The 20388-nt window shown below is 38.1% G+C and overlaps 2 protein-coding genes across 4 annotated transcripts in view; one reads left to right on the plus strand and one right to left on the minus strand.

The window, feature by feature from the left end:
• Positions 1-10704, plus strand: part of ATF7IP (activating transcription factor 7 interacting protein) — a 121782-nt gene extending 111078 nt beyond the window's left edge. For 2 of the 3 annotated variants that reach the window (XM_032855046.1, XM_032855045.1), the window contains 2 exons: positions 1844-1956; positions 6123-10704. In XM_032855046.1, the coding sequence (XP_032710937.1) occupies positions 1844-1956; positions 6123-6542 (533 nt within the window). In that variant the 3' untranslated portion in view covers positions 6543-10704. Of the gene's footprint in view, positions 1-1843; positions 1957-6105 lie in introns of all 3 variants that reach the window. The other variant, XM_032855047.1, reaches the window with a different exon arrangement.
• A 720-nt stretch (positions 10705-11424) lies between these two features.
• PLBD1 (phospholipase B domain containing 1) overlaps positions 11425-20388 on the minus strand; it is a 51674-nt gene continuing 42710 nt past the window's right edge. The window contains exons 7-11 of the mRNA XM_032855048.1: positions 18890-19090; positions 18645-18785; positions 14575-14760; positions 13855-13961; positions 11425-11722 (exon numbers count right to left, since the gene is read on the minus strand). Coding sequence (XP_032710939.1) covers positions 11540-11722; positions 13855-13961; positions 14575-14760; positions 18645-18785; positions 18890-19090 — 818 coding nt within the window. The 3' untranslated portion in view covers positions 11425-11539. The remainder of the gene's footprint in view (positions 11723-13854; positions 13962-14574; positions 14761-18644; positions 18786-18889; positions 19091-20388) is intronic.

Here is a 20388-nt window from a genome sequence, read left to right on the forward strand (position 1 = left end):
GGCCTGTATTATCACAATGCTGTATTTGATAATGGTCTACATGCTCTTAAGAGATAACTTGCCTAATTAAAGTAGGAATGATTAATTGTGCCATAGCCCAGATAATGGAAATAATGATTAAGGATAGCCTCCAAGGAGAGAGAGAGCCTTAAAGGTGGGGAAGATGGCTGAGAAATAGAAGACAGGAACATGTTAATATATAATTAACATATATATAATATAATTATACATATATATATAAGTATATACATACATATATATAATTATATGTATATGTTATGTTTATAATTATATAGATTATATTTAGTAGTAAAATCTATCAAACAGAAGTTTATATTAAAAACATATGTAAAGTTTAAAGAAAACTAACAAAATGAACCACCTATGAAATCTCTACCAGTCTAAGCAGCAGAGCTGATATAGGCCTGATCCTACAGGCCTACTGTATACCTTCATTGTATCCCTCTCCCTTTTCATCTGAGGTAACCATGGTCTTCACTTTCTGCTTTTCTGTATGATTTTGCCACCAAATATCACCAAAAACACTTCGTTTTGCAAAATTTAATACCACGGCCAAATCTAGCTGGTTAAAGAAACTGCGATTATTAGATGATGATTTCGAGGAGAAAATAAACTAAGCAGAGGCTCTAGTTCACGATATGGCTCAGTTTTTCTCAAGTTTAGAAGAGCATTTTCTAGGAAATCAGTCAGTAGGGTCATGAATGAGTTCTGGGTAACTGGGCTTACCGTAGTCAGCATATAGGCTAGGAACTGAATATATGGCATTCATATGGTCCAGGCACTTTAAGTTGTCTGTTTCTGTTGCCCTAACATATGTCAAAATAGTTTTTTGTTAAGTGAAATGAGTATCCTCAGCTATTGTATGCGGCATGGAGAAAAAGTGAGAAACCTCATTAACACAAACCAAGGATAACATATCGTCGAGATTTTTGTTCTAGTTGAAAAGATGAGACAGCAGAGATTTTTTTTTTTTTTTTTTTTTTTTTTTTAATTTGAGAGAGAGACACAGATAGCAAGAGAGGGCATACAGGTGGGGAGGAGAGGGAGGAGGCTCCTTAGTGAGCAGGGAGCCCAAGGTGGGGCTCTATCCCAGGACCCTGGAAGATGACCTGAGCTGAAAACAGACTCTTAACTGGCTGAGCCACCTGGTGCCCCAAGCAGAGCAATTTTTGAGGATAGCTTCAGTTTGTCTACGTTTAGTTACATTGCTCCATTCTGGCCTGTTTGATGTCTACCTGTGATAAACCACTGTGTTCTACTGTTCTAGGGTTTTTGGTATAGTCCTCTTGGTAGAGATTCCATTTATTTCTCTCCTGTGCTGGATCTCCACTGTTTCTTTGATCTCATATTTTTCTCTTTCTTGATTTTCTTTCTCATAGTTGGTGGCACACATCCTCCAAGGGCTTCTTGAGAAAGAGTTTATGGAAATACATTTTTTTTTTTTGGTTGCTCATATAAAGGAAAATTTCTTTCTCCTCATGCTTATTATTTGGTTGAGTGTTTTTGTTTTTCCTTCCAAATTTTAAAAATATCACTTTGCTGGCTTCAAGTGTTTAATCAGTGTTCTACCAAATTTAGAATAGAAATTTAGGGTTTGTTTGTTTGTTTGTTTGTTTGTTTTAGAGAGGGAGAGAGATAGGGGGTGGGGCAGAGGGAGAGAAACTTAAGCACGCTCCATATTCAGTGCAAAACCCGATGCAGGGCTTGATCTCACAACCCTGAGAGCATGACCTGAGCTAAAATCAAGAGTCAAATGCTTAACTGACTGAGCCACACAGGTGTCCCTAGAATTCTAGTTTTATGCCTTAATTTTCTTTTGTAGGTGTCACTGTTCGCGTGCCTCAAGCAACTACATATGTTGTAAACAATGGACTAACCCTGGGATCAACAGGACCTCAGCTCACAGTGCATCACCGACCACCACAAGTGCATACTGTAAGTGTTGATGTTTGGATTTTCAAACTTTTCAACTGTAGAGCTGTCAAATATTATTAGAGTTAGCTTATCCTTCAGCCTAGTTGTATCAAGAGGAAAGACAGGTCTTCTGTTTTTCCAACAGAAAGTTATGTAAGAAAATAGATCTTACCATTATGAACACATGTTCTTAGGGATGGTAGTCCTCAGGGATCACTGAGGTTGCTTGTGGTGGTGTACAGAGTTTAGAAGAGTCCACAGCTAGGGCATGTGGAGTGAAAATAGACCATTTTTAACTCATGATTACATTAAAAAGAGTATTTTTGAGTATTAAAAAGTATTTTTTTTCATGTTCTAGCTTTATTCTTTTTCTCAAAACCTTATAGCAGTTCTAATTGGTACATTGCCATCACTTTATTATTTTTAATACTCCAGTGGTATTGGGAATTCATTTGTTAAGAGACGACAGAGAAGATCAAAGATTTTTCCTTAGATTTAGGCTCCAAAACAATGTCATATTATTCTGTGACATGATTTTAATAGTATTTGGTATAGTATACCATGTATATGGAAATGTTGGCTTTATGAGAAGGAAGGAAACCAAGATTTCATACCACTTTCCACCAAGCAAAGTGTCCCTTTTTAAGTATGCCTAATAAAATTGCTAGCATTTCTTGAGCACTTGCTGTGTGCCAGTCACTGTTAATATACTTGGTCCTCACTCAGGAATCCTTTAGGATTCTTGTTCTCCTTTTTTATTTTTTATTATAAATATGGCAGCTAACACACAGAAAATAACCAGCCCAAGGTCTTACCTCATAAAAACTCATGCATTTCAGCTTTCTTTTTTTTTTTTATATTTTTTTTTATAATTTTATTTTTTATAAACACATTTCAGCTTTCTAATCTATCCTCTTAGCAGCTATTTTTCTTATCCCACTATAGTGAAAAAATTAATGTTAATGGAGCACTAACTGTATGGACTAGTATAGTCCATATAGTATAACATATACTAAATATATGTTAATGGAACACTAACAGGCACTCTACTAAGTACAGGTATTATTTTACTTAATTCTCACAACCCTATGAGGATTATTATTCTCCTTTTGATAGAAGAAGATACTATGTCACAAAGATGTTAAGTGGTTACTCAGGTTACTCAGTGTCATTACCCAACCTACTGTCAGAGCCATTTTAATGCAGGCTGTCTGATCCCAGCACCCGCAGTGTTTTCAGTGTTTCAAACCTAGCCCTGGGGTGCCTGGGCAGCTCAGTTTGTTAAGCATTTTCCTTCAGCTCAGGTCATGATCGCAGGGTCCTGGGATCAAGCCCCACATCGGGCTCTCTGCTCAGCAGGGAGCCTGCTTTTCCTTCTCCCTCTGCCTGTCACTTCCTCTGCTTGTGCTCTCTCTCTTTGACAAATACATAGATAAAATCTTTAAAAACTATATTAAAACAACAACCAAAAAATACCAATATAGTGGATATACCATTACTATTGTTTACAGCTACAAATAATTTCTTTCATTCCATATTCCTTCAAAAAATATAGAGTAAAAATCTCTAATATGATAGTTTTTGCAGACTTGATGACCTATCAAGAGCTTTAAAAAAAAAAAAAAACAACCAAGAGCTCATGTGTATTGTCTTATAATAAACTGTGTATCTTACAGGAGGAACTTTTTAAAAAATTTTAATATAAAAATTGCTTTTAAATGAGAATTTTCAAGTACATAAATAGAGAGTATACTATGATGATTCCTACTTACCCATCACTCATCACTTATCAGCATATGGCTAATCTTTTTCATATATAATGCCACCCACTTACTCTAATAGCCCATGTAGACACTGGGTTATTTTGAAGCAGATCCCTATTGTCTTATTTGTAAAACCTGAAGAAAAACCTCCATTGCAATGGCAAAAATGAGAAAAACAAAACTCAGTTCACTTAATATTAAGTTTCAGGATATGAACAGATTCAGAATCCTAGAATTTTAAGAATTAGAGGGGATATGATAGCCGTTAAAGCTGTAGTCAAACTCCTTAAATTTCTGTGCTCCCTCCAGTTGGATTCATGGCTTCAGCCATCTTCTCTTGGATCTTGCTAGCTACATGTTTATTTAATGTTATTTATTTAGCTAACTAAATCACTTAAAGAAGAAAAAGATAAGTTGAGAGAGTAAATACAGTAAAATGACCAGCATTCAAATCACTTCTATTTCTTCAGCTTTCAGTATTTTATTTAAATGTAAATTTTTTTTTCTAATTTTATATTCATTTTAGCTTTTTAACTGTGGATTCTACCTTTTTCCAGATATGTATATGAATGTGTTTTCCAGTAGGCATATGAATTCAAGCACATTTGCATTCCTTGAAGTTACCCAGCATACCCTTGTTGAGTTTGTCCTATGTGGATGTTACTGTTACTAAGCTTTGACAGGGAATGGAGATTAAAAAGATGGCGTCAGACCTTCACAGAATTCACGGTTTAGTATATATAAATTACCCATTTTATGAAGTGCATATTAAAACATAGTTCTTGTTAAATGAATTTAGTTAAGGAAATCTTAATTGTTTCATAACTTTTCAGTCTAAAGTCAGTGAGCAAACGATACATTTCACTTGGAAAAAAAAAAGATCATTCCATATCCCTTTTTCCTGACTCACACTTGAATCTTTTTAGAAAAAAAATTACCATCACTGTAATCTTTATTAAAACCTAGATATAGGGGCATCTGGGTGGCTCAGTGGGTTAAGCCTCTGCTTTCATCTCAGGTCATGATCTCAGGGTCCTGGTATCGAGCCCCACATCAGGCTCCCTACTCAGGGAGCCTGCTTCCCCCTCTCTCTCTGCCTGCCTCTCTGCCTAAATAAAATCTTAAAAAAAAAAAAAAAACAAAAAACCCTAGATATAGGGTGCCTAGGTGGCTCAGTTGGCTAAGCGTCTGTCTTTGGTTCAGGTCATGATCCCGGAGTCATGGGATGGAGCCCTCTCCCTCTGCACCCCTCCCCACCACTTGTACTCTATCTCTCTCTCTCAAATAAATAAATAAAATCTTAAAAAAAAAAAAAACAAACCTAGATACAATGATAATAATAATGTCCAATGTTAGAAACAAGTCAGTTTGAATTCACAACTTAATATTCATGCTTTTTCATCATATGGCTTTAACCTACCTTTCCAAATTTCTTTTCTTTTTTTTTTTCTCCAAATTTCTTTTCTGATTCATATGCCCTATGTCTAAGTAAAAGTTAGTACTTGTTTTTGCCCATAAATCCCCTTACTTTCCTATAGCCCCATGCCTTTACTCATGCTTTACCTATTGGCAGAAAAGGGTACACATTGTTTCTCCATTTCTAAATCTTACCTTTCATAGTTCATCTTAAATGTCACCTTTTTGTGCAGACTGATCCAAGAACATAATATACATTCAGGATTAAATGTGCTTATTTATGATATGCTACTGTCCTTGGGTGAAAAAATGGCTTAAAAATGAAAGTAGAATTAAATACACAAATTGCATACATATAGTAGATTGCCACAAATGATATTTTAAAATGTTACGTTATTCTAAAATGAGACTCTATAGCATAGATAATTAAACATAAATTATTTTGTTAGAGATAGATGATGATTTTAGTTTCTGTCAAAATGATTTTCTATCAGCAGAGGCTTTTCTTTGCCATGGAAAGCTTTAGGTTTTTTGTTTGTTTGTTTGTTTGTTGTTAATTTATTTGAGAGAGAGAGAGAGATCACACGTAGGCAGAGAGGCAGGCAGAGAGAGAGGGGGAAGCAGGCTCCCCGCCGAGCAGGGAGCCCTACACTGGGCTCGATCCCAGGACACTGGGATCATGAGCTGAGCTGAAGGCAGAGGCTTTAACCCACTGAGCCACCCAGGTGCCCCAAGCTTTAGTATTTTAAATGTAGAAAGTATGGAGTCACCTCAGCACCATTGTTTATAGCATGATTGGTCACAAATCAAATGGAGCTAGCCAAATGTGGTATAGTATTTGGTATTTCTTAGTATTCTTGATGTAAAAGGGTAACTCTCTGAATGATGTCCAGGATGTTTTAGTTCTAGCCTTCAGAAATAGTGATGTCCAGGATGTTTTAGTTCTAGCCTTCAGAAATAGACCTTTCTGTGATCATTATTAAATCAATAGGACTCTTCTTTTGTTAGGAGCCCCCACGCCCTGTACACCCAGCACCCTTACCAGAAGCCCCACAGCCACAGCGTCTGCCCCCAGAAGCTGCCAGCACATCTCTGCCTCAGAAGCCACACTTGAAGTTAGCACGAGTTCAGAGTCAAAATGGCATTGTACTGTCCTGGAGTGTCCTGGAGGTAGATCGAAGCTGTGCCACTGTTGACAGCTACCATCTCTACGCTTACCATGAGGAACCCAGTGCCACTGTGCCCTCACAGTGGAAAAAGATTGGCGAAGTAAAGGCACTTCCCTTGCCCATGGCATGCACTCTCACCCAGTTTGTATCTGGCAGCAAATACTACTTTGCAGTACGAGCCAAGGATATTTATGGACGTTTTGGACCTTTCTGTGATCCTCAGTCAACAGATGTGATCTCTTCTTCCCAGAGCAGTTAAAACTTGGAGCCTTTATCGCTTCTTCTTTCTGAGTTCCACTTTTTGGTCTTGTTTTAATCTTGTGCATGATATCCATTGTAAAATCCACATTGTGCAAGATTTCTTGGACAGACGTGTATATACACTACATTGTTTATAATCAGAAGTAAAATAAATAGCCCATAAAGCAAGAATCTTTTCCTGGACAATTGAAGCTTCAAGGTTTTGAAATGTAAATGTGCACCTTGCTTTAGTTTTAAGGCTGGGGAATGTGTGTGGGTGTTTATGTGTGTTTTTCCCTATTTATATGTTTACTGCAGTGGAATCTCCCATTTCCATTCTCACATTTACCTCTCTTCAAGTATAAAGTAAGTAGATCAAGGGATCCGAGGTATGGTATATGGCATGATTTGCTTCTGAGGGATCTGTAGGTTCATAGCTAAATGACTTAAACTGAATCTGAACAAAACCCAAAGAAAGAAAAAAAGCAAAATGCTTAAATAGTTTAAAATAGGTTAATTTGAACACAGGAAAGGATCTGTTCATCTTTTTTCTTTTCTTGGTTGTTAATTAGGTGAAAAAGATCTGCATTGGCCCTTGTTTCCTAATCTGGCTCTTACGTTTATTTTGTGCCTTAAAGATTAACTACAAAAATAAACATGACCATTTGTCCATTGTTGATCTTCTCATTCAGCCTTTTGCCCTTCATTTCTCCTTCATGTCTACTAAATATAGCACGTTCCCTTCAAGTCAATTTTAAACCAAGGCTTTAGGGATATTCTTACCAGTGGGATCACTAAATTTAACTCTAAAAATTGGACTCACTCTTTTCTTCTAAGAACATGAGTGCTTTTATGTTTGGTCACTATTTAAATTAACTGTATAAAATGGACTAAGAGAAGAAAAGACCATATTGTATAAGAAAATTGTCCTTCAAACATATTGTAGAATTTATGTTCCATACTGTGTTAAAGATTAGGGAAACAGTGCTAGTTCACTTTATCACCCAAAGTATAGTATTCTTTCATAGGTAGTAAAATTCACAAAATACAGTGAGCTACAATATCAAAGGGAAAGTTTTATTTCCTTATTATTCTCATATCATTTTTTTGTTTGTTTTAACCTTTTAACTTTGTTTTGATAGTGCCAAGTTTTGTCTGATTTACCCTCTGTCAACTTTGGACAGAATTTCAAGTATATCCTTTGGGGTTATTTTATGTAGCAATTAGGTAATCCTTTCTGTGCATCTCTGTTCCTGTTCAGAGTTAATCAACTTCCGTTTAGATCATGGATTTTCAGTATGAGTGCCAGCTTTACTGGTATCAGGTAGGCGTTCAGGTGTGGGTAGTTTAGGGCAGAAGAGATGGGATAAGTTTGGGGATGAGAGTATGGTTGGGAATAGTTTGAAAGAAATTCATGGAGTTTGTGAAATAGCTTTTCAAGTCTGAGAATAAATTCATTTTTAAATTTTTCTTGGGATTATAGGAGGGAGCTATACCTTTTATTAATGCTGCTTTGTTTGCAACTTCGGTAGCTTGTAATGGGAAGCATTACAGTAATGCTGTAAAGAAACTCTCATTAGAGACTTCACTGGTCAGTATATTGTCACATTAGGTGTAAAGTTTGATTGATGCTGAAGAAAGCCTACAAATTGCCAAAATGTAAGTGCTCCAGAACCTTCCTTTCACTTTCAGAAAATGATACCACAATGAGAATTGAAGTTTTCATGAATCCAATTTGCCAACCAACTAACGTAGATGTTACTCATTCTAGGACTAACAATGATGGTAAAAGAAGTTGTCAGTGTCATGCCAATGAAAATTTGAAAAGGGAGAAATTGATAATCTTCTAGATGTGTATGAACACCTCTCTATATCTGCATGTGTATATGTTTTTATTTACAATGGTTGCGTTGCTGATCATGTGTTCAAGATCATTCCTGTCTACAGAATGGAAAGCCCGTTTTCAATTAAAAGTGTTCTTTATTGGCTGGTTTTATGGTCATGTGATGACAATTTGCTTATCTAGCCTAGAAAAACTTCCCTTGGTGAATGTTTTTGTTTATATTCACTAATCTTTTTTTTTTTTTAAAGCTTTCATAGCATTATATAATCAGGTGAAGAAAGCCCAGTAGAATGAAAATACATTTTAGCCTATACTGTGTCTTCTGTCAAACAAAAATAAGTTCTCAAATAGTAACCCTAAAAATACATTTACTACACCAAAATAAAACTTTTTATTCCAGATGGTGGAAGGAAGGTACAAAGAGAGAGTGTAATTATTTGAGGAAAGTATGTATTATGAGATGCTCTCCTCAAATTAGCATGCCATGGGATTTATAGGCAACAGCTATACTGAATTTACTGAAAAGTGCTAGGCTAGAACTATAGGCATTTATTTTGGACAGGTTTTGTTGATGAGCTCGGACTTCTGGTTTATTTCCTTTGGGAGAGAGATTGCAAGACTATATTGTAGCAGTTCACACTCCATGGTACCTTTTCACAAAGTATTACAGATAAGTTTGATTATCCCATTTTGGGAATGCAAGTTTGCTACAGTTTAAGCCTGACATTACCTGTGTAAGTATTGCCTTATTGGAAATCCTGAAAGCTTCTGATATTTCCACCTAAAGTATAGGATGTTCATAATGGCATTTGAAGATAATGGTGATGTTTGTTACTCTCTGTTTTGCACTTTATCAGAGTAATTTTCACCCTGTTTTAAGTGTGAGTAAGCCTCTTTTTAAAGTTATGTTCTTGCCAGTAAATTTATAAAATACAAAGACAACATCTGTTGTTAACTGTTAACTTTCTGAGGTAACTATATCCCTGTTTCCCTGAACTCTCTTTAAAATATGCAGAATATTGTGTACTATTTACTACTGTACTACACAGTAGATGTTCATGAGAGAAGTGAAGAGTACAGCTTTCTTCCTTGAAAAGTACATTTTATCGGGATGCCATTTGCCTCACAGAGAGTGTTTCCCACTCGCCCCACCCCCATTGCTGGATCATAAATGAAAGATTTAATTGGGAAATGTGACCGAAAGCAAGGAATTTCGAATTTTTGGTACAAATGTCTGCAAAATTCCTTAGGCAGGCAGGCTGCACTATACAGTTCTCTTACTGTATTGAGTAAGTGTTAACTTAGTTTTTGTCATTTGCTCTTTTGCTTACATTTTCCAAATTATTTATGCAGCAAGGTGAATGTTAATATTGCATGATATGCATTTATCTTGTTCCACAAATTTTCCAGTACTGTACAAGATTAACAAAACAATGCCTGTGGTATCCTCTTCTCTTACTTTGATACACTGTGATTTTAACACATTAGAGTACTGCAGAGACCTTCCAAGTGTTCTCCCCAACTTTCCTTCTTGGGCTATTTCAGAATCATATGATTTATTCATTATTTTAATTTCTTTGTTGGCCAGTCATTGACTTGCTTTATTCTAATTTCCAGAAAAACCATGCCCCAATATTGGATTGTTGGAAATAATTCTATCTAAAATCAATGCAGGATTCTGCCTTCCCTTACTGTTTACTGAGTGATGCCCCTCTCCCACTTTTTAAAATTTTTGGACAAAAAGAACAACCTCATGAAGTGTTTTCATTAGTGTTGCAGACTTAGATCTAATTCCTAAAGTGCATTCCCCTAGAGCCAGCCAATGGGGAGGAATGATAAGACACGTGTTGTCTTCTTCAAATAGTTTTATCATGCTACATAAGGTTTTTGTTCTTGTTTTTGTTTTTTTATTTGTAGAGTCAGCTAAGTACCATCATTCATACTTAAATGCTGGGGGGGGGTTGTTTTTGTTTTGTTTGTAAATAAGGTAACTGGGCAATCAAACACCTTTTTGGGATCCTGGCTTCATTATTTTCTCAGCCATTTCAAAATTAAATACAAAAATAAATCCTTTGTAGGAAACTTGCATCCTGATTTTTCTTTATTGCAGTTGAAAGTGTAAATAATAAGACAATGTAAGACCTTCCTAATGTCTAATATAAACTGGGCTATAGTGAGTTGCCCTATTTTTATTAGGTTTTGAAGGTTTTGTGGGTTTTTTTTTTTTCCTTTTCTAAATGTACAGTAGAGTGGTGTCTGTATAAGTGTTAACTGTAGTGGGATTTTGTCCAGCAAGCCTGAAATTTATACTTTGAAATAAACTACTGGGTTTTTAACATTCTGAGTATTCTGATTCATTCTAATTATTCTCAGCCCTTGTGTTGCTTATGGATGTTTCTCACCTCGTTAAGAATCACCCATTATACTGTATAATATGGTTTATTTAACCCATTTTGGCAATACCACAGCACTCAAACCACATAAAGTTCTCTAGCTTTGAAGGAGAAGTTGTTACGTAGAGTTGCTCCCAGATTAGATGTGCTGTTTTTAACTGATGGAAGACCACATTAAGGTAATATTATGTGCCTAGTCTGTACCACAGAAAGACTCAGCCGGTGCTTGTTAATGACCAGAAGAACCACTAACTGCATTTCTATTAGAGGTTCCTTTGAAGCTCCACCATCCCCTAGGGCTTTGTCATTAAGTATATCCAGCCCAGGGAAGGATAAAAAGCATAGAAGAGGACAGGTTTTTAGGAGCCAGGCTGGAAGTGACACTAGTATCAGGTTCCTTGGGCAAGAACCCTATCACATGGCACAGCTGTCTAGGGGAACCTGGGAGATGTAGTCCCTGTGGCCAGGCATGAAAGGAGAATATGGATCTGGGTGAGCAGTTTCGGCTGTACCATCTTGTGTATATATATAAACTTGTATGCTAAAGCCAGGTATTATTTATTTTCCAGAGTATTTCTTCTACAGTGTGTCACCTTGTAATGAATGTTTGTTGTAAACAAACAAACAAAAACCTGCAAAATCAACAGAAAATGAAAGCAGCAGGCTGAATTTAACATATTTTATTAAGACTAATTCTGAATGGAAAAACATAGCTAAAATAGTGCCTTTGGAATCTTATTTGCAACCTTCTATTCCCTTCTATTCCCTCAACTCCCTCCTTCATTTTATGTCACGTTTCAAAATCGGTTTCATGGTAATAAAATCAAAGTCATAGGTCTCTGGCATGCCCTTGTGGAGAGTTTTGTTGAAACGGTTCCAATGAAAAACAGGGAGGCCACCTTGTACTGTGGGACCACTAATGGCATAGGCTGTGTACTCTGATGCAAGGTAGATATCTGCCACCTGGAAAGAGAGAGGAGAGGGACATCTTAGAAAACCATTTGGAAAAAACTAGATTCCTGTTTTTCCTTGTGGGGTTTTGTTCTTTGTTTTTTGTTTTGTTTGTTTTGTTCCTGCTCTTTTTCCAAAGTCACAGTATTAGCCCCCTTTTAAAATAAAATCTTGCAAGCTTCCACAACATGCTCTTCCATAACCATTTGGTATTCAGATGTGAATTCAGTAGAAGTGCATTAACGTAGCCAAAAGTGTGAGATCGGGAGTCAGAAGGCTCATGTTCAGAATTTTAGCTCCAAAACTTGTTAAAAAGAACCCTATGGGATTCCATTTTCTCATTTGTGAAAGGATTTTGATAAGCATACTTCATAGAAGAGTTGTTACAAGGATTAATGAGAGAAAATGCTTGGAGTAGTGACTAGATACCTTCTTCAACAAAAGTTGTTATTAATCAGGGCAGTAATGAGTTTTATTTATTTTTAGGAAATTAAGTTTTATTTATTTATTTATATGACAAGAGGGAGAGAGAGAGAGCAAGCGAGTGCACAAGCAGGCAGAGCAGCAGGCAGAGGGAGGGGGAGAAGCAGGCTCTCCACTGAGCACGGAGCCCGATGCGGGACTCCTGGGATTATAACCTAGACAGAAGGCAGACACTTAACTGACTGAGCCACCCAGGCACCCCATAACAAGAGTTTTAAAGTAGAAGAAACTCAATATCAAAAAAACAAGGTCCGTGGTTCTCAAAAGCACCTAAACACTGGATAGCAGCAGATCTCAACCTTAGAGGAAAAAGAAAAAGATACCTCATAACTTCTGATTTTCCGTATATCCCAAATGACTCAGGGGAAATGCTAAGGATATCCTTAAACAAACTCTTTTGATGAAAAATTGGCAGATTCCTCTCTCCAGAAGAAAGTAAAGTTTGGCAGACGGAAGGTTGGCTTAGGTTCTCTCAGGCAAGGCAGCAGAGGTAATTCTCTGTGTATTCGGGAATGGCTAGAACACTTCTTACACACTTTACCGAATGTTTGCAAACACCATTAATAAGAAATAAATATTCATTAGGGTTTCGTGTGTGTCAGGCTCTCTATATCCACTGAATTTTACTTTACACAACATATTTGGGGTCATTAAAGCTAGAGCTCTGGTATCATATGAATAAAAAGTAGCTTGAGTAGGAACTAGACTATTCTGAAGCATCTTATTCTTACGCATTAGGCTGATAGAAAAAATTATGTGTAGGGGGATCAGCATTCTTAACAGTTAACTCCACTTCTAACTGATTTTTTCCAGAATTTAGGACTGAAAGTGCAAACAAAGAGACATGCCCAAACCAGAAATGCAAAAGGACGTGTCAGAATGATTCTTTTCCACCAACCACATGGCTAACTCATACCCTCGGACACCCTAGATCTGGTAGTCTGCAGGAAAATTCTTAATGACCAGCTCTCTGAGAGGAAAAAAAGACCCTGATTTGTAGTGTTTGCTGATTTGCATAGTGTAAATACTCCTCCATGGTTGATTTCAAGCTGTCCACATCTGATTTTAACAACTGGTTCTTACAGCCCTTATGAGCTGGCTTCAGCCCACCACTGCAAATAAGTAATACCTATTTATTATCTATATTAGGTGATGCATTACAGCACTTAATAATTCTAACATGGCGAAAACCCTTTAGTGCTTGTCCAGTAAACTTGTTCCTCCAGCTAAATTCAGTTCCTGTTTAATGTGAAATCACACTGCTCCCAATAATAGGTTCTTTGGACTTTGGGCTAGTCTGGTAAAACTTAAGACATCAATGTCATCACCATCCTCATGATGGTGTACACTTACAAATAATGCAACATTGACATTTAATATTTATTCTTCACAATAATCCCATAAGGAAAATACTGTTATGTCCATCTTACAGTAAGGAAACAAATATGCCAAGATTATGGAATTTTCTATTAAGTGGCAGGGCAAGGCATGAAAGTTAGGCAATGAGACCTACCACCAGAATCTGCAAAAGCTGATTTCTGAATTGAACTTAGGGTCAGAGACAATATTGTGCTTTAGGCCACAGAAATCTCTGCAGCTTTGCCTTTGGACAGACCTAGGTGCAAGTAAAAATTAAATTCAAAAGCCGGTTCACATGTTACCTTCGTGTCATAGCAACCTCCAGGACTTGGGTTAAGTGAGTTCAGGTCTTCACGGCAACAGATTGTATTGCAGGGATCGCCCTTACTGTAAGGATCTTCCTTATAATCTAGGAGGAAAGAGTGACAGGGAAGAGGGTGAGCACTGGCTGTTTGGAGATACACCTGCCCAGAGGAAGCTTTCTGAGTCTCTGCAAGTCTAGATAATCAGAATCTACCCCAGTGGCCTCATTGGCCCAGCCGCTCTCAAGAACCTTGAACAGTGAAGAGTGGATGGAAGAGAGAGAATAAAGGCTAAATGTACATCACTATTCTTCAACAAAATAGATACAAATTTGATACTATTCATCAAAAATAAAGTGGTTATCAATAATTTTTGTTTTATTAGCTGCTTCTGTCCTTGGAAGAAAACCTGTGTTAGGGTTGAGGGGGAGTGGTAAAAAGAAAGTACTCTGTATGGGTTATTTTATCTGTGTTTCACATGCTATTTTTTTCAGTGAAAAAAATCTATAGAATGTTCTTCCCTGTCATTTTATAAAAGAGGACAAAATCCTATCTGTTGAGTATAAAATATGTATAGTATTGATTGAATACCAAATAACTTCTTTTAATTCCTTCTAGTACAAAGATTGATTCTTTACGTGGGAAAACTTACATGGATTCTTTATCCATGCAGAAGAAAAGGAGTTTTGAGGAATGATTCTTGAGAAATGTGCTACGTACTATTGTATCGCATGATATATTTCATGGATGCCATATCCGTCACGTCCCCTTGGTCACGCCGGAAGATTTTGGCTCGTGAAGCCATGTCATAGGAGAACTCCAAACCCAGCTTCTGAACTAGCATTGGATAGCCACTCCAGGTGTAGATTTTTTCATGGAAAGGAATGTTGTAGGAGGGCCAATATCCTGGTTCCAGATGGAAAGGAAGGAAGGGTGAGATTGACAGGGAGACAGAAAAGAGAGATGGAACAAAAGAGATGTCATTAATGATAGTTTCTTTTGAAAATTAGCACAGATGTGTGATTATAAAATGACATTACAACGAAAATAAAGCTCTGAATGTGAACACTGGCCTTCAAACTGATCCTTTTAAATTTACAGAATCAATATACCTCTAGATGGTTCCATTAGGGAAAGAAGAGGATCAGAATTCTTTGGTTTTCACCCAAAATTCTTAAAGCAATCTATTAACCAGAAAAATAATTTATAATCTGATTAATAAAATGAAGCAAAACATGGAGCTGTCTGGGGAGCTGGTGTAAGTGAACCTGGTTCCTGAAATGCCAAAAGATAGTTTCACAGTGTGGCCCTAACAGGGAGCAGGCCAGGTGCTAATCATGGGACAGTGGAAGAACACAGTACCTAAAGTTAAGAAAACCTGAATTCTAGGCTCGGGGCTGAATCACAAGGTCTCAGTCCGTTAACTTCACTTTATTTGCTCTTTTTAATGGAGCGGGAAAGGAAAAATCCAAAATTTGAAGAGATTGGAGATAATCTTTAAGGTTCCAGCAGGCTTTAACTTCTTCGTAAGCATTTTTTAAGGCTTAGCTTCATCCCAAGCTTCACGGTGTGCCAAGGCCATAGAGCACATTCGTCACTAAGCATCAGACATGTGACACAGCTCTAGTACAATCAATATTTCAGGAACAGCCCAGATTCCGGGGGCCTGGGCTATTGTCTACAGATTAGTTAGTCAACACAGGTGGGACTCCTCCACCATTCAGGATTCATTTCCCATCCCCCATATTGTCTTGGCCTTTGTCTGCCTTTCTCCCTTTTTCTGTTTTATAGGATCCCCTACTCAGGGGTGAGGTTACAGAGATTTTAAAAAATGACAAGACACAGGCCAGGATCAGGAGGAACTGAGATTAAAGACAATATTGAACTGACAGGCTAAAATCATGTTCATTACTATAGTATATCTAGGTTATATATAGACTTAGGGGTTAGACTGCCTGGATCTGAAGCCTGGTTCTGCCTTCATTAGGTTTGTGACCTTAGACAAATTATTCGACTTCTCTGCGCTTCAGTTTCTTCAGCTATAAAATGTGAACAATGAAAATACCTACCTTACAAGGATGATGATGAGCATGAAACGAGCTCAGACAGATGGAGTGCTTATAATAGCATCTAATACTTGGTAAGCATTAGATGAATATTAACTGTTATAACTACTATACTTCTCTTAATGTGAATGCAGCTCAAATGAATAATCAAAATGGCCGCTTTACACTTCACATTTTCCTAAAGCTTCATGATTTACAAAAGCATTTGAAATAGATTATCGTATGTCACAACAACCTAATGATGTACATAAGCCTTATCATCCCTCCTTATAAGAACGAAACAGAGGTTCAGAGATGTCCAATGCCTCCTTTCTGACCAAAAGGCTTCCAGCAATATACCACAGCTGCTTCCAAATTCCAGGAGGTCTATAGAACTTTCTGTCTTTTTATTTTATTTTATTTTATTTTATTTTAAAGATTTTATTTATTTGAATCACAAGTAGGCAAAGAGGCAGGCAGAGAGGAAGGGAAGCAGGCTCCCTGCTGAGCAGAGAGCCCGATGCCTTGAGCATCATGACCTGAGCCAAAGGCAGAGGCTCTAACCCACTGAGCCACCCAGGCGCCCCTGTCTTTTATTTTAATGGCTGTGTGATAGCGCATAAGTATTTGGGCAAATCACATGTTTCTTTCTGAGCCTTTCTTTCCTTATAGTAAAATGGTAACAGTGCAACTTATCTGGAAGTATATTAATGAAGATCAAACAAGAAAATGTAAGTAAAAGGCTGAAAAGAGTGCTTAGTATACAGTGGACAATGAATTTAACTCTCTGTTCTTCCCACCTTCAGCAAAACAACTACAAACAGATCAGCATCAGATTTTTTTTTAGTCTCAGGGTAGATTTCTTCATGGAATCTAGGAATAAGATCACAAAGAACCTGAGTCTGCCATTCCATAATCAGTCGCAGTCCAAAGAAGAAAAGGCCATGAATAATCTGTCCCCTTTAACACACATCTCCCTCTTGAGGCTGCTAATTTTATCGGGCTCTCATGATCTGGATGGGCCAGGCCATGTCAAGATCAGACAGCTGACTTCTCAGTTTTGAATGGCAGTCCTAACTACGTGACCGCCAATGATTGGACGTCTCTGTTGAGCAGTATCTGATCTGCTTGGCAACTGAAATCTCCATCTTTATGAATTGTTTTCTGCGTATTATGAGCATTTGGTTGGCGTCATTATAAAATCTCTGGGGACCTGGGAGCGGACTAGGCCCTGATTCCGAGGGTCCATATCTTCCCTTGATTCTGTTTCTGCTCATCTATTGCAACAGTGTCCTAATTAGTCTCCTGCCTTCTCTCTGACTCCCAGTCTGTTTGCCCTTTTCAAAAACTGCCATTTTTCACTCACCACCACTTTCCACTGCAGAGCCCTTCCTCTAGCTGCCTCGAAAGCTAACAGTCTCTCAATCACAACACAGTTTTCATGCCTCCATTTGTTTGACATTGTCCCCTTGTCAAATTGCTGAGCTCTTTTTCTGACATTTAACCATCACTCAGACATCATCTTCACTCTTCCTTTATTCAACAAATATGCACATATGTTGTGTGTGCCGAACACTGTGTTTGATGCAAGGTAAGTAAGAGTGCTTGCTTTGTGTCAGCAGTGTGCTCAAGAATTGGCAAGAATTACCCCAATTCACTCTCAAGACAACTTTGAAATTGGAAAAGAAAAGATCCACATTCCCGCATCCAAATTGGAAAAGAAAGGTCCACATTCCCACATCCAAAAACTTGGAGGCCAGATCATTCAGAACTCAGGGTTTTGCAGATCTTAGAACAGCAGTGGGGTGTGCACATCACACATGACATTGCAGTGTCTGTGGGCAACACTTCATAATCAGAGGTATTGGAATCTCTGGAGCCTAATGTACAGTGTCCCTGCAGGAGAGGAAATAAAGACTAAACAGTTCAAGTCTACCGAATTGCCAAACGGGTAGTTTTGCTACCAAAAGGTCAGGTCGGGTCATATTTTGGTACTAAGTTTAGGAAAAAAAACAAAACAAAACATTTTTTTGAGATTTCAAAATTACAGATCAGTGATTGTGGACCTGTACTGCTAATGTAGTGTTTCACAGACGGAGAAAGTGAGGCTTGGAGAGAGTAGATCATTTGCCCTAGATTTTGAGGAGCAGAGATTCAAATCAAAGTGGTGTCACTCTAAAACCCATGATTCAAATGTCGGGGCTCTGGTCTTGCCCTTCAGACCCGCCTGCTCTGATCCTCCCACTGACCGTGCCCACCCCTGGGCTAGGCACCCCGGACTTTATGACCGCACTTCCTGTTCTGGGTTCTAAGGGCTGGCTACATGACTCACTTCCTCACTAGACTGTTTCTAAAGGTTGGGGAATTTGTAACCTGCAGCCATGCTTTTCCAGTCCCTGGGCCAAGGAAGCACTTCTGTAAATATTTGCTGAGCTTGACTAAAAGCTTTACCCAGGAGCCCAGAAGATAAGGTAATGTTAAAGTGATGAGAAGTCCTAAGCCCATAAATGCCTGGCTTTGTCCCCAACTATATGATGTCATGTAAGAGTCTGAGGTGCAGATTTTACATGTTGTGCTGAAGCTGGGAGCTCTTTCCCAGTGTAACTAGCAATGGCTTTCCCATCCCTTCTTCCCCATCGTACACCCCTCCCCATCATAGAGCCCCATACCACACATTCCCCACCACACAGGCATACACACTCACAGACTGATCGGACTTCCAGACTTCTAGCATAAAGATAGTACCTTTCCGTAGAATCTCGGTTTGGTCGGAATATTCTACATACGTAGGAATTTGCTCCACAATGTACAGAGTGCCTGTGTCAAGGCTGTACTTCGGCTTTACCTTCTTCAAGTCCAGGACCATGTATTGGTTGTTATAGGTGCCTGAAATGTTGGGAGACATGAAGTAGGGTATGGTTGCGGCTCTACTGGTTAACTCGAAATCTGAACATGTACATGCCTAAGAGCTCTTCTGCCAGGCCACTTACCAGAGTTGTAGTTTGAAAAGATCTCTGCCCACTGCCTGCCATCATTTGCCATCATATTGGCCACACGGACCCTTTGCCATGCAAGGAGAGACTGTGGTACCACAAGCTTTAGTAGAGTTTTATTATACACACTGTTTGTGGTCTGTAGCAATATCAAACCACTGCTAAGAATGTAAAAGTCATCCAGAGACTCCAAAAACCCTGTGGAAGAGACAAATATACAATCAGCATACATCTAGCTGGTATATTCAACCAACATTATTAGCATAGAACTTTGCATAAACAATGCATTTTGCAGAGTATCAGTTATTATGATCCTTGATCTGCGGTAGCCTCTCTCAGTTTGGGCTCACCTCTGTAGGGCTTATTTAACAGCTCCTTATAAAAATGTGCCAATGGACCTCTGACCCTAGATTCCCTATTGATATTTTTTGATTTTATAATTTGGGCGATAAAAATATATTAAATCAGGATTCTTTCCGATTTTCCAAAATGATAAACAGAAATAGATCCCCACTAACTAGGATTTTGCAGGAGAACTTAGAATTAGGGACGGGGATTAAAGGGTTCATTGTTGAATAATAAGATTATGGATGTGTTCTTTCTTCTCTTTCCACTTTTCTTTATTTTCCAAATTTTACATAATGAGTCTACATGATTTTTAGAAAGAGGAAAAACGTCTACATTTACATAAGTAGACATGGTTTTGAAATTAGGATCTTGCCACTCTGGGTCAGGCAACGCTTTTTATACATGTTGGCAGCAATACGGGAAAAATCAGTGAAGCCACAAGTCTTTTTTTAAAGGCCTATTTTGTGCTTTATGCTGTGTGATTGTGGTAGAAATCAAAGTATTATCACATACAGCTCTAGCAATGAGAGAGGATATACTGTCATCAGTAACGAGTCATGAAGGACGAATTGTCATTGGTGAAGAAACATCAGAGAAGGACCCAGTGAGAGAGTTAGAAGAGGCCAAGGTGAAAAGCTCCTCTGGTACTTTCCAAACTTACACCATTTTATACCACCTTATCATTTCTGCCATATCTGATCACTTGTAATTTATTTACTATTTTTCCTTAAATGTACTCTTTCCAAACTTTAAATACTTAACTTGTCACATACAACAATATCCGAGGAACCATAAGTTTAATGTTTTGGCCTTTTTTTTTTTTCCCTCAGAAAACACATTGAAACAAATATATTTCTACTAACATGAGAAAATTACTTGCCCACGAACCACCTAATACCACCTCACCAGCACTATGCAGGCCGCACATAGAGAAACACCAATGTATCTGAAGCTTTTGTAATCGGGAAGGACAAGATGAGGCGCAGAGAGGTGAGGGCATCTTTCCAGGACCATACAGCCAGCTGCTGGCAGACCTGGGCCTAGGGTGCAGGTCCTTGACTTAGTCTAGCGCTCTTTCCACTAAGGGTGAACCCCTGTGCTCAGCCTTTATGGCTGTCCTTCTTCAGGCTTAATGAAGGCAGGAGGAG

The sequence above is a fragment of the Lontra canadensis genome, unplaced genomic scaffold (genome assembly GCF_010015895.1).
Source record: "Lontra canadensis isolate GAN:19392208 unplaced genomic scaffold, GSC_riverotter_1.0 scaffold9, whole genome shotgun sequence".
In the NCBI taxonomy this organism is placed as follows: Eukaryota; Metazoa; Chordata; class Mammalia; order Carnivora; family Mustelidae; genus Lontra; species Lontra canadensis.